This window comes from Saccopteryx leptura, chromosome 6 (assembly GCF_036850995.1).
Source record: "Saccopteryx leptura isolate mSacLep1 chromosome 6, mSacLep1_pri_phased_curated, whole genome shotgun sequence".
NCBI classification, from domain to species: Eukaryota; Metazoa; Chordata; class Mammalia; order Chiroptera; family Emballonuridae; genus Saccopteryx; species Saccopteryx leptura.
The window spans coordinates 78,574,486-78,587,533 of NC_089508.1; the positions used below are offsets into that span (position 1 = coordinate 78,574,486).

Here is a 13,048-nt window from a genome sequence, read left to right on the forward strand (position 1 = left end):
CAGCCCGGGGAGGCTACCCGCTAGTCCCTCCCCCAGGCCACAGCCCGGGGAGGCTACCCGCTAGTCCCTCCCCCAGGCCACAGCCCGGGGAGGCTACCCGCTAGTCCCTCCCCCAGGCCACAGCTCGGGGAGGTTATGCCACTAGTCTCTCTCCCAGGCCACAGCCCGGGGAGGCTATGCCACTAGTCTCTCTCCCAGAACACAGCCCGGGGAGGCTACCCGCTAGTCTCTCTCCCAGGCCACGGCCCGGGGAGGCTACCCGCTAGTCTCTCTCCCAGGCCACGGCCCGGGGAGGCTATCCGCTAGTCTCTCTCCCAGGCCACGGCCCGGGGAGGCTACCCGCTAGTCTCTCTCCCAGGCCACGGCCCGGGGAGGCTACCCGCTAGTCTCTCTCCCAGGCCACGGCCCGGGGAGGCTATGCCACTAGTCCCTCCCCCAGGCCACGGCCCGGGGAGGCTACCCGCTAGTCCCTCGCCCAGGCCACAGCCCGGGGAGGCTATGCCACTAGTCTCTCTCCCAGACCACAGCCCGGGGAGGCTACCCGCTACCCGCTAGTCCCTCCCCCAGGCCACAGCCCGGGGAGGCTACCCGCTAGTCCCTCTCCCAGGCCACAGCCCGGGGAGGCTACCCGCTAGTCTCTCTCCCAGGCCACGGCCCGGGGAGGCTACCCGCTAGTCTCTCTCCCAGGCCACGGCCCGGGGAGGCTATGCCACTAGTCTCTCTCCCAGGCCACGGCCCGGGGAGGCTATCCGCTAGTCTCTCTCCCAGGCCACGGCCCGGGGAGGCTATGCCACTAGTCTCTCTCCCAGGCCACAGCCCGGGGAGGCTACCCGCTAGTCTCTCTCCCAGGCCACGGCCCGGGGAGGCTACCCGCTAGTCTCTCCCCCAGGCCACGGCCCGGGGAGGCTACCCGCTAGTCTCTCTCCCAGGCCACGGCCCGGGGAGGCTACCCGCTAGTCTCTTTCTTCGGCTCATCTGGTCCCAGGTCTGGCCACCCCTGTTGTGGGAGAGGAAGCAGCCCTGACTGACTCCCTGGCCACACCCCAAGGTCCCTGACCAAGTAAGGACAGGTGCTGGCGGTCACTGCCTGCAAGTCTGCTCATCTGGGCAGAGCCAGGGCTGCAGCCTCCGTCCCTCTCTGTCCCTCCCTCCTGCCTAGAGAAGAGCTGGGAGCAGATGACCCACATTTCAGGGGAGGCCCCTGCTGACTCGCCAGTTCCATGGGGTGGCAGGGGAGACATTTTGTTTCTTACACCAGTCCTCGCCCTGGGTATCCAAGAGCCTGAACTAACATGTCCCTTCTTGGCAGCGATGACAGAATCTCAGACAATGCCCCACATTTGTACGAGCCTCTGTAAGATATAAAGCATTCTATTTTACGCCGTACAACTACTCCAGGTAGCAAAGAAGAACAGACACAGGTCACGGGGCTCTTAGCCCGTACACAGATATAGTCAGTGCTGCTCCTGGTACCCCATCTTTACCCCTGGCTTATACCCAATCTCTGAATCTTCTCTGTGCTCAAAAGGAAGCCATCTCCTGCCCACATCACGGGGACCAGGCTCCAGCCCATTTAGAAGGCTCGACCTACCCAGAGTTGTCTGTGGCAGGCTTACTGGTGGCTTCAGTGCCACATCTGGGGGGTGCTGGGTGCACACTGTGGTGGAGCCCCCAGTGGGGCCATCTGCACCCCCAGAGGTCCTGGAACCCCTGGTAATGACGGTTTCTGCCCCAACCCAACCAGAGCTGCCAGAGAGACAGGGAGTGAGCCTGAAAGAAAGTCAGGGGCAGCAGGCCAGATGGGAGCGCCCGGCGTGTGCCGCCATCACTGGGGCCGGTGCTGCCTGCGCCGTCTCCGCCGCCGCATGGCCTCACGCAGGGCCTCCAGCAGCTGCTGCCGGTTGTTGCAGATGTTGTAATGTGTCAGGTGCAGCAGCTTGTCCACGTCCTCCTGGCTGTAGGTCACCTTCGAGTAGTGGTAGGGGGAGCTGGATGAAGACAGGTTCACCTCTCCAGCCTCCTGCTCCTCAGCTGTCCGGCGGACCCCTAGTGGAGAGAGAGTGCAGCCCGGGCACCGGGGTGGGGGGTGGGGACACTGGAAGTGGAGGGAGCTGGGGGTCACCTTCAGAGACATAAAGGATAGAGAAGTGGGACGAGGGACAGGGGGCCTGGGGCGCCAGCAGGGTGAGGGGCGGCGGCTCACCAGGGGCCGAGTGCTCCCGGAAGGAGTCGTTGACCAGGGGGAAGTGCAGCACGGCAGGGGCTTCGGGGCAGTCGGCGTCCAGGAACAGGCGGCACTCCCGAGGCTGGCACTGCTCCTCGGGGCTGGGCGAGATGGGGGGGAACGGGATCCCTTGCTCCTGGCAGAACCGGCCGAGGAGCTGCAGCTGCTGCAGGGTGGGCAGGAGTGGCGTCAGAGGGACGGCCCACGGGCTCCCCAGGGTCCCCAACAGCAGGCTGCCTGAACGTGGAGGTCCACAACACACGTGGGAATTAGTGCCCAGAGGCCAACTCAGACTCGAGTGGGCCCAGCAGAGTGGGCCAGACTTGGGGAAGTGCTCAAACCTGAGAGCCCCCGCCGCAGCTCCACCGGGCTCAGCAGAGCGGGCTGCTCACAAGGCCCCAGTTCCACAACTGTGAGGTAAACCCTTCCCTGGACCAGCAGAGGCTCAAATCAGGGGGCCAGGACCAAAGGGGACCCAAGCATAAAATACATTTTGACACACGGTTCCCTGGTTGTGGCTTCTATGACTTCAGTTTCCCGTTCACACGGTGTCACTGTGACAGCCCTTAAGGAAAGGTGAGCCAGACACTGGACTCCAAAGCTGATCACCCTGGAGACATCAGCCAGGACGCCAGACCTGGGGCTGCCCGCTGCCTCCAGGCCTGCTGCAGCCCACCTGAAAGGCGCCATGGAGGTTGTAATCGAGTGACAGGATGAGGTCCACGTCCCGTGTGGGCTGCAGGAGGGGCGGGCAGCTGGTGTTGATGAGGTAGCCAACATCCAGCAGACACAGGTGGGGCTCTGAAGGTGTCAGCTGGTTGGGGAGCCCGTCCAGTTTGGTGGCTGGAAAGGTTGGGAGGATGGGGTGGAAAAGCAGCTGTCACAGGTGCTCAGTGCACCAGCCCTTGGGCCTAATGCCAGCTCCCTGCTGCTGTGGAAGGGACTCTGACCCTGCTCTCCAACACAGGAGAGAAAAAGGGCTCTCGCTCCAAGCAGCCCAAGGAACTGAACTCACAGGGCTTGGGGATGAGGGGTGACAGAGTGTGGGTGTCTAGACCAAGGATCCCAGGCTCAGGCGGTCATGGGAAGACTGGAGAGCTGAGATGAGGAGAAAAGCAGATAGATACCTTTCCAGGTGGAGAAGTGAGGATGTTGGAAATAGTCCTTGTGGAAATGGAGGCCATGAAGGAAATTGTGGGAGGCTTGGGCAAGTGGGCGCCGTGTCAGAAGGTCAGTGAAAAATTCAGCTATCCTGCCGGCCACTGTGGGAGGCTCTTCTGTCTTCAGAAGGGGGGCCTGCTCCTTGTCTGCAGTCAAGAGGGAAGTAGGATGTCTTCAGGAAATGGGTACCCCTGGGCCTTTATCCCAGCCTCTGTGGACTCTCAAAGGCCTGAGAGTCCACCTTCTCCCAAACACAGCCCCACTGGCCACCCTACATCCTTATAAGGAGTTGAGGCACCTACCCAGGCTGGCCTGATGCTGTGCCCAGCGGTCCCAGAACTGGCTGGGTTCTGAGGCCCAGTATAAGCTGTCCTGGAGGTTGGCTGCATACAGATTGCTCCAGATACCTGAGATAGGGGACACGCAGGGAAGAGCGCCCCTCACCCCATCACAACCTGACCCTTCCCCAAGGCCCATCCTAAACCAGGAGACAGCTCAGTGACTGAATGAGGAAGGTCAAGGCCCGCCATCTCTCCCAGGGCCGTTCTCCCTAATACCTCAGCTTCTCCAGCCTTCCCACCCCCCTCACCTTCCAGGAAGCAGATGCGAGACTCAGGAAGCCGCTTCGTCAGGCGCCCCATGAAGAACTCAGAGCCAAAGAGCTCGGAGGGGATGAAGGCCCCATACTTGGGAAAGCCGACCTCGTAGGGGGAGAATTCACACCACTCTGTAAGGAGGCCACACAGCCTTACCACGGAGCCCAGAACCTGAGGACCTTCGGCACCAATGCACCCACCACAGACTTTATGTCAGGGCAGCCTGGTGACCTAGAGGCTCAGCCTTATTGCTGGCCCTGTGGGCATAAGACCTAAGGCTCTTGCCCCTATCCCAAAGCCTGAATGGCAGTCTCTGGAAAGCCTGGGGCCTGGCCCAGAAGTGGGTATAACACCCGCCTCCTACACACAGGCCCACTGACCCCTTGCCCTGCTAGCCAGGAAGCATGGGTCTCAGCTCCAGGCTACTCACCTCCAAACTCAAAGGTGGTCAGGTTCTTCCCCTTGGTGTTGAGGGCACAGTAGATGGGCAGAGGATTCTGGCCACGACTCAGGGCCTCCCGCTGGTCTGAGAGTTTGTGGTCATGGGGCTGGGGCAGGGGGTAGAGATAATTTGAACCTAAAGCCATGGCTTCCTGGTACCTGGGGTCTTTCACACCCATTGCTACCCAGGGTTGCTCCCATCTCCGGACCATCCTGTGGCCTTGCCACCCACCTCCACTACCCAGGCTGCACCCCCCCACACACCTCACCATGCAGCAGCGCCTCGTTGATGAGGGCCCACAGGTTGGTGAAGCAGGTCGGGTGGCCCAGGTGGGCACGCTCGGCCAACTCCTGCCGATACCGCTGCAGCTGGCGGGGGGCCAGCGCACCCAGCTTGCTCTTGGTCACTTGGGTCTTCAGCAACTCGGTGGGCCCTGCCAGATCCTTCTGAGACCACTCTGGGTCCTCATAGAGGTTGGCCAATGCCCTGGAAAAAGCCAAAGCCAGGGGGACCACCACTCAAAGACCCTACCGCACGCCTTGGGCTCTGTTCTAGGACAGCAGCCTGGCAGGCACCTTCCAAGGGTCCCCTGAGCATATTTCTCTCTGGCACATGCATTCTCTCGGCCCATCCAATTTGGGTGGAGAGCCTTATGCCCAAAAGCCTTACCCACCCCAACCCCTGCCACAACCCAACCAGCCACCCCCAGGCGCCTACACACAACCTGTCACCAGCTCACCAGGTGGACCCTGAGGCCCCTGTTATATAGGAAATGCAATCCAAGAGGCCCAGCTCCCTCAGGCCAGCCAGCTGCCCATACAGTGAAGTCATCGCCCGGATCCCACCACCGGTGGCCATAACAGCTACCACTGGGATCTGAAAGAGAGCACAGCCAGGGTCAGAGAGGCCTCAGGACAGGGCGGACGAGCCACAGGAAGAGGAGATAGTAAGCCAAGCGGTCGCTCAGCTCACCCACAGCTAAGGCTGCTCAAAATCTACTTGGGGCTCTTGGGACCAGTTCTAGTCAGGCCTGCTGATTAGTCAGAAGTAGCCTCTTGGCTCTGGCTGGTTGGGGCACACAAGGAAGCAACCATTGGTTTCTCTCCCACAGCCAGTGGCTCAACTGGTTCGAGCATACACCCAGGGAGCTAAGGATAGTTTGGGTTGTCCAAGCACATCAGCCTCAGGTGCTAAAAACAGCTCAAGCACCGGCCAGAGACAGGGGTGCTTGATGGATCCAAGTCAGGGCACACGTGGAAGTCTGTCTATTTCCTCTCCTCTGACTTAAAAAAAAAGAAGATAGAAGGAGAAGAAAGAAGAAAGAAGAAAAAAGAAGGAAGAAGAAGAGGAAGAAGGAGAAGGAGGAGAAGAAGGAGAAAGAGAAGGAGGAAGAGGAGAAGAAGAAGGAAAAGGAGAAGGAGGAAGAGGATGAGAAGAAGGAGGAGGAGGAGGAGGAGGAGGAGGAAGAGGAGAAGAAGAAGGAGAAGGAGAAGAAGGAGAAGGAGAAGGAGGAGAAGAAGGAGAAGAAGGAGAAGAGAAGGAGGAAGAGGAGGAGGAGGAGGAGGAGGAGAAGAAGGAGGAGAAGGAGGAGAAGGAGGAGAAGGAAGAGAAGGAGAAGGAGAAGAAGAAGAAGAAGAGAAGGAGAAGGAGGAGAAGAAGAAGAGAAGGAGAAGCCTCTTGACGATCAGGCTTGTCTGGTTTTAAGAACTCCAAGGAAAATGGACCAGGCCAGTTCCAGGACTCGTCTCCTCACCTCTAACCTGAGTAGTCTGGTGATTGCTTTTTGAAAGCCACAGGGTCATCTCAAAAATCTCCCAGGTTGCCTGACCAGGCAGTGGTGCAGTGGATAGAGCATTGGCCTGGGACACAGAGGACCCAGGTTTGAAACCCTGAGGTCGCTGGCTTGAACAAGGGGTCACTGGCTCAGCTATAGACCCCTCATCCCCAGTCTAGGCACATATGAGAAAGCAATCAATGAACAACAAAGGTGCTGCAATGAAGAATTGATGCTTCTCATCTCTATCTGTCTGTCTTTCTCTCTCACTCGCTAAAAAAAACAACACAAACAAAATTCCCATAGTGCCACCCCTCTGCCTCTTGCAAAGACAGGTCATCTCCTGAGGAGATTCCCAGGCTAATCTGAACCTCCAGGGACTGCCCCAGGCCAGCAGGCAGCCCTCAGGCTGTATGTCTTACTGATTGGTCAGACTAGGTCTGGTCTCATAACCTGGACCAGGCCAAGGATCAAAAACCAACAAGAAGGAAAGCTAGTCCAGTGGGGCAGCTCGCAAGCTTCAAGTGTCTCATGCAGTGTTCTGAATTTAATGTGATCAAGCTCCTGATAACATCAGAGAAAGGGCAGTGAGCAGAGGCAGGAAGAGAGGAGGCAGGTCCAAGCCCAGCTTGGCACTAGCCCTGGTTTGGTTAGTGAACAAGCAGTTCCAGCATTCAGTAGCGGGCTCTGGACCCAAGCAGGGCTAAGGGCGCCTGTCCCCTGCAGCCCAGTCCCCAGACCTCATCGTCCTGCAGGTCTCCATCCAGCTGCAGGGCCTGCTTCAAGGCCTGGGCCACCACCTGCTTCCTCCTGCTCAGGAAGGCTTGTTCCTCAGCACAGGGCCCGCAGCCCAGCCGCACCGCCAGCTCCTTGGGTCTGGTGGGAAGGTAGGGCCCATCAGGCAGCTCCCAGGCCTCTTCAGAGAAGGGAAGCTGAGTCTGCCTCCCTGAAAAGCCCACTGCCATCTCTCCTCTCCTCTCCCCTCCCCAACCCTCAGCCCTCCTCCTGTGTCCTGGCAGAAGTGACACATGTGGCTGGGGCGGGGGGTGGGGGATGAATCTAGACCCATGAGGGAACACACTTGGGAAACGCCACAAAGCAAGTCATAGACCCAGGAACACTGGTGACTAAAGAGCCCCCTCTGGGGTCCCAGGTCCAGACATGCCTGGGTGGGACCCAACACCACAGATCTACTCCTACCCTCACCCACCCGACAGTGATGACAGGGACGGAACCAGCGCTCCTGCCCTCCCCAGAGAGCAGCCAGTCCTCCGGGCATGGGGCAGGCCGGGGCCAGCTACTGTTCATTTTGTGACGACCAGCTAAGTTCCCCCACAATAGACGCCACCCAAAGATGCACCATTCCTCTCCTCTCCTGGTTTCCTTGCCCTCGCTGGGCCTCAAACCACTCTCCTCACCTTCCACCTGTTTTTTTCCAGCCAAATGTTTATCAAGTGCCTTCCAAGAGCCAGGCACTGGGCTAGGCTAACACCCCTCCGAGTAAAGCAGAAATGCAAGTAAAATGTTAAAACGAGCCTCCATCTGCTAAGGCTCCCCATATACCATGCGCCACCCTGGGAGCAAAGCCCTGAGCAACTAAGAATAGATTCCAGGTGTCGTGCTGGGAGCCACGCAGCCCTGCCCTTCGCTCCTCCAGGCCGAGGGCCTGACCACCGGGCCCCGCCCCTGGCCGCTCTCCCCATGGCCTCCCCCAGGGCCCAGCCCAGCCCTTACCCTTCCTTTTTCAGCTCCACTTTCATCAGGGGCTCCTGAAAACCATGAATGCTCCAGTCACAAAGGTGGGCCACACAGCCCACACCATACCCCATGATGTCCCCATGCTCCCTTGGGCCCTTGGCCATCTCCACAGGGGCCAGGCCTGACACCTGAAGGCAGGGGTGCTCAGAGGACCCCTCCGCCGAGCCTGGTCCAGCACTTATCTGGCCCAAAGACAGAAGTTGCAACTGAAGCAGGCCCCCCCTTCAGGGCCTGGGGCCCAGCCTGACCTTGCGTCTGGCTTTCTTCCTCTGGAGACCAGTACCTGGGACGTAGGGAAGACGAGTCTCACCACTTGGCCAGGAGGCAGGGCCCTCAAGGGCACCTTCAGTTGCTCCTGTGGGGCGTCCTGCAGGAGGGATGAAAGAGCTAAGAATCTACCTTTCCTTTCCAGCAAGGACTTCCCCAACTGCCCAGGGAGTGACAGAGAAGCAGCAGGAAGGGGGTCATGAGGCCAGCGTCAGCCCCGCCCCACACTCTCCCCAGGGTGCTGACTCTGCCAGGGCGTGAGGGGGGTGCTGGGGGGCTCCAGGTGAGCAGAGGGACAGGCTGGGAGGAGGTGCTGAGGGAAGGAAGGGAAAGGCTCTGTAGGCCCCTCGTGGGAGCAAATGGTGCACTACCTGCAGACGGATACTCAGCTCTTGCTCCCAGCAGGCCAGGCAATGGAAGCAGGAGGCAGTCCCCACTAAGGCCTCCCGTGGGCCCTCACAGGACCCAGGAACCACAAGCTGAATTTTGCCCTCTGACCCTGAACACAGGAACCAGAGCAGAGAGCCTGAGAATAGGATCTTGGCCCACAGAGGCCCTCATCTTGCCTGAAGGGCCTGGGGGGCACGTCCCTCCCCGCACTGAGATGGCTGGCTGGCCCGGGACGAGGCTGGGGGATGGAGTGCCTCCTCCACAGCCCCTCTGAGGATGGAGAAGAGCCCCAGCATGAACTTGCCCCCCCCCACCACTGCTCCTGCCTGAGTGCTGAGGGTCCGCACACAAAGGGGAAGACAAGGGCTGAGGGCTCTCCCGGGGGTCAGTGAGGGACTCACCCTTCTGGCCCTCAGCCTCCTCCAGTCGAACATGCAAGCAGGAGAGCTCCCGGGCCTAGTCATTCAGAGAACCCCTCAGACACAGACCTTCCCCTGTAAGAGGCCCCACCCTCCCAGCACCCTGGTTCTTGCTCCTCAGCACTTTATTACCTTGGCCTGAGTCAGCAAACATTTGCTTGAGGTGGCATCCCTCCCCCCTTTTTAGCATGCACGCGCACGAGAGGGGGAGGGCAGGGACAGAGAGGGACAGAAGGATAGAAGGGACAGATGAGAAGCATCAATTCTTCGTTGCGACACCTTAGTTGTTCATTGATTGCTTTCTCATATGTGCCTTGACCCAGGGACTACAGCAGATCGAGTGACCCCATGCTCAAGCCAGCGACCACGGGGTTTCAAACCTGGGTCCTCTGAGTCCCAGGCTGGTGCTCTACGCACTGCGCCACCACTGGTCAGGCAAGGTTGCATCCCCTTGAGGAACTGAAAACCCAGGGTCCGCCAACTCACTGCTACTCCCCCAACCCCCATGGTGGACCTGAAGCTTGGGAAGGAGGACAAGCAGATGGCTTGAGGGAGGGGTCCTAGACTCACCACCAGGATGCCATTGCTGACGAGCTGCTCAGCACAGTCTGTCCTGAAAGAACCCCCAGTGACCCTAAGTGGGAGTCCAGGTTCTGAGGTGCTCATCCCCCAACAAAGCCTGGGCATTCCTCCTTTATCCCTGGCTGTCTCCCAGGGAAGGGTGTCGGCTCTGGGTGCGCTGGGCCCTGTCCTTCCCAGAAAGCACCTCCACCTGGGAACTGTCCCATGGCCCCTGACTCACACACTCTGCAGCCGAAATTCAACTTCCAGCTGCTTCTCACCCTGGAGAGAGAAAGAAGCAAGTTAGAAAGGGAGAGGGGACGGAGGGGAAAGGATGGTTTAAAAAAAGTGGAGAGGGTAGGGTAGGGGAGAGTAGGGAAGGGGAGGGGAGGGGAGGGGAGGAAAGGGGAGGGGAGGGGAGGAAAGGGGAGGGGAGGGGAGGGGAGGGGAGGGGAGGGGAGGGGAAGTGACCAGGACAGGGACGGGGCAGGAAAGAGAGAGATAGAGAAGGCATGCGCAGATTCCAACCCAGGTGCCAGCTGGGGCCCCAGTGGGGGGAGAGCCAGTGCCCATCAACAGGTTACCCCGTCCACCTTCTCTGAACTGCTTCGAGAAAGCTGCCCTTAGCTTAGGGGTCAAAAAGGAGGGTTGGGGACGGGATGGCTCCTCTGAGGACTGTCGCTACCGGCTGACAGAGGCCCCTGGGATGCCAGGAAAGCCTGGACCACTCACTGGAGAGAGGGCCCCATGTACTCAGCCGCCCACCCACGCGTCCCCCCTCCCCGGGAACAGGCCCCCCCCTGCCGGGGAAGCAGCCTTGCCTGAGGGCTCTGGGGGAAGCGCTCATGGCGGAACTCCCCCACCCGCAAAGTCCCCACGTCAAACAGCACCGACAGCACGGGGTCATCGCTGGTCAGAAGGTCCTGGTCAAAGACTTGCAGTTGTAGGACGTTCTGGAAGGGGAACAGAGTGAGAGGGCTGCAGGAAGGAGGGGTAGAAAGGGGAGGTGAGTGGGGCAGGACAGAAGGACTGGGAGCGGACAGCGGCAGGAACAGGGACAGTCAGCGCGGCTGGGCCGACTCCTGGCCCACCTTGAGCTGGCTGTGGATTCGGAAGCGGAAGCTCTGATTCCAGGTGGGGTTTCTGCTGTTCTTCACTGTGCGTGTCCGGAGCCTGTGGCTGGAGGCCGTAGGCAGCCACAGAGTCACGTAGCAATCAGAGGGGGTCACTGTGGGAAGGAGGAACAAGCACTTGGTGATTGTCAAGAGCCCTTCCCAGCCCGGTCACCCACGGAAGACCTAGAGACCCAGGGATGGGGATGGGTCAGGAGGCAGAAGAGCAGGGGCAGAGCGCTGACTGAGACTTTCCACCCAAGAGCCCCCTGCACACCCAGCCCTATTCATATCTCTTCCCACTGCCCCGGCCCCAATCTGAATGCAGCTGCAGAACTGTTGCCCACCCTGGACCCAGCACTTACCTAGGTCCTTGGAGGGCAGGCCACGGGCCTGCAGGACACGAATGGTGAGCAGGCAGGTCCCATGTACCTTTGCCTGCAGAGGAGAAAGGGACAGGTTTGTTCTTGGCAGAGAGACCCAAAGGAGTCAAAGGCCTAAAGGGAGGCTGCAGTGACCCATGGAGGCCTAATTCTGAACCAAAAGGTCCAGCCCTGCCTAGCCACAGGCCTGAATGGAAAGGAGGCTACAGCCTAACCAGGCGGTGGCACAGTGGATAGAGCTTCAGACTAGGTTGCAGAGGACCCAGGTTCAACCCCCAAGGTCACCGGCTTGAGCGTGAAATCATAGACATGACCCCATGGTCACTGGCTTGAAGCCTAAGGTCGCTGGCTTGAGCAAGGGGTCACTTCTCGGCTGGAGCCCCACAGTCAAGGCACATATGAGAAAGCAATCAATGAACAACTAAGGTGCCATAACGAAGAATTGATGCTTCTCATCTCTTTTCCTTTCTGTCTGTCCCTATCTGTACCTCTCTCTGTCTCTATCTCTCTTGCTAAAAAAGAAAAGAAAGGAGGCTACAATACCTGCTGATGATGCCTGCCAACACTCATACAATGCCCTGGGCCAGCTCTGGGTTGTCTTTTTGTACATTAACTAATTTAATCACACAACCACCCTATGCATGGACACCACTTATGACCAACTCCATCAGGAAACTGAGGCAGAAAGACGTCATTTGCCCATGGTCAGGGCCAGGATTGGGCCAGGCTAGCTCCAGACTTGGGCTCTCAGTCCCACATGAGCCTGCTTCCACTTCCTGGCAGTCTCCCTTCTCCCACATCCCCAGCTCACCCTTGATGAGTAGCCTTGAGGCTGGTCCGGGCAGCAGGGGCCCAGGGAAGAAGCCTGTCAGGGCTCCGCCTGGCTGTGGGCCCCTGGTTGAGCTGCTCCTGGCCCCTACACTCTCCACCCTTGGCTAGGGGACAATTCTGGAAATGGGCTCTCTACTAAGGTAGTGACAGCAATTACCAGGTCAGACCACTCACAGGTTGTCAAGTCCTTCAGGTTCTACAAGGTCAGGCTAACAATGGTCCTCCGGCAGCTCCAACCAAACCCAGAACCCTGGTCTGGGGATGTGGGCCCTGGCAGGTTGCCAAGGCAGGGAAGCTGTGCCAACCAGTTCTTTCTTTTGGCCTTCTGGCCCTGACTGATGGGATCCAGAGAACTGGGGAAGCTCCTCTCTCAGTGTCAGCCCTGGCTGCCCTTCCCCCAAACAACCGAGTCAGAAGGAGCAGGGGAGCAGCCACTTCCTTCTGGGGGCCCAGGGCAGCAGCTGGGAGCCTGAGTTATCTGGTCCACGGCTCTAGGGAGCTCTACCTGGGCCTATCCCTAGAGCAGGAGGAACTCAGGATGGTCCCTCATCCCAAGCTTCTGCTCAGCATCCTGGTCTAAGAAGCCCACAGTTCCTTTAAGAAACAGCATTAACCAGGCCCCGGGCGAACCAGGGGTCAGAGTGGAGGCCTAGTTCCCTGTCTTACCAGAGCCATGAGGCTGAGTCCTCAGGAACCAGGAATGACAGGCAGTGGCTGGAGAACCAAGGACTGTCAGCTTTTTAATCCAGAGCCAGGGATGTCCCAGCTGGCTCCAAGCTCCTCCCTGGCCCCTCCCAACTGCTTCCACTCCACCCAAGCCACTCATTCCTAGATCAGCTACTTATCCAGGAAATGAGGTACCTTAAACTTGTACAAAACCACTGACCATCCCTGTGGTGGGGGACCAACACCCCCAAAGACCCATTCTCTCCAGCCATCACCATCTGTGCCCACCCACCCAGACCTGCTCTCCCAGCTCTTAGGTCTCACCTAGAGGAGGGGGCCCCCAGGAGAGCTCGCTGTCAGAGGCTGAGCAGAGACTGGAAGGTGAGGCTTGGAGGAGCCACCTTCAGGAAGCAGGTGGTGGGCCCAGAACAGCAGCAACAGAAGAGCCATTTCCCCCATGGCAG

General features: G+C 59.4%; 1 protein-coding gene across 1 annotated transcript; it reads right to left on the minus strand.

Moving 5' to 3' along the window:
* Positions 1–806: 806 nt before the first annotated feature.
* PLA2G4B (phospholipase A2 group IVB) lies at positions 807–12,641 on the minus strand. The gene is made up of 20 exons (XM_066341980.1): positions 12,585–12,641; positions 11,070–11,142; positions 10,684–10,820; positions 10,414–10,545; positions 9,834–9,874; positions 9,602–9,644; positions 9,014–9,068; positions 8,594–8,721; positions 8,239–8,322; positions 7,932–7,966; positions 6,938–7,073; positions 5,163–5,299; positions 4,687–4,909; positions 4,412–4,529; positions 3,975–4,112; positions 3,688–3,792; positions 3,352–3,531; positions 2,901–3,067; positions 2,204–2,390; positions 807–2,046 (listed from the first exon to the last, which is right to left on the minus strand). The coding sequence occupies exons 1-20, from the start codon at positions 12,591–12,593 to the stop codon at positions 1,826–1,828; spliced, it is 2,349 nt and encodes a 782-aa protein (XP_066198077.1). The 5' UTR covers positions 12,594–12,641; the 3' UTR covers positions 807–1,825.
* Between the last annotated feature and the right edge of the window lie 407 nt (positions 12,642–13,048).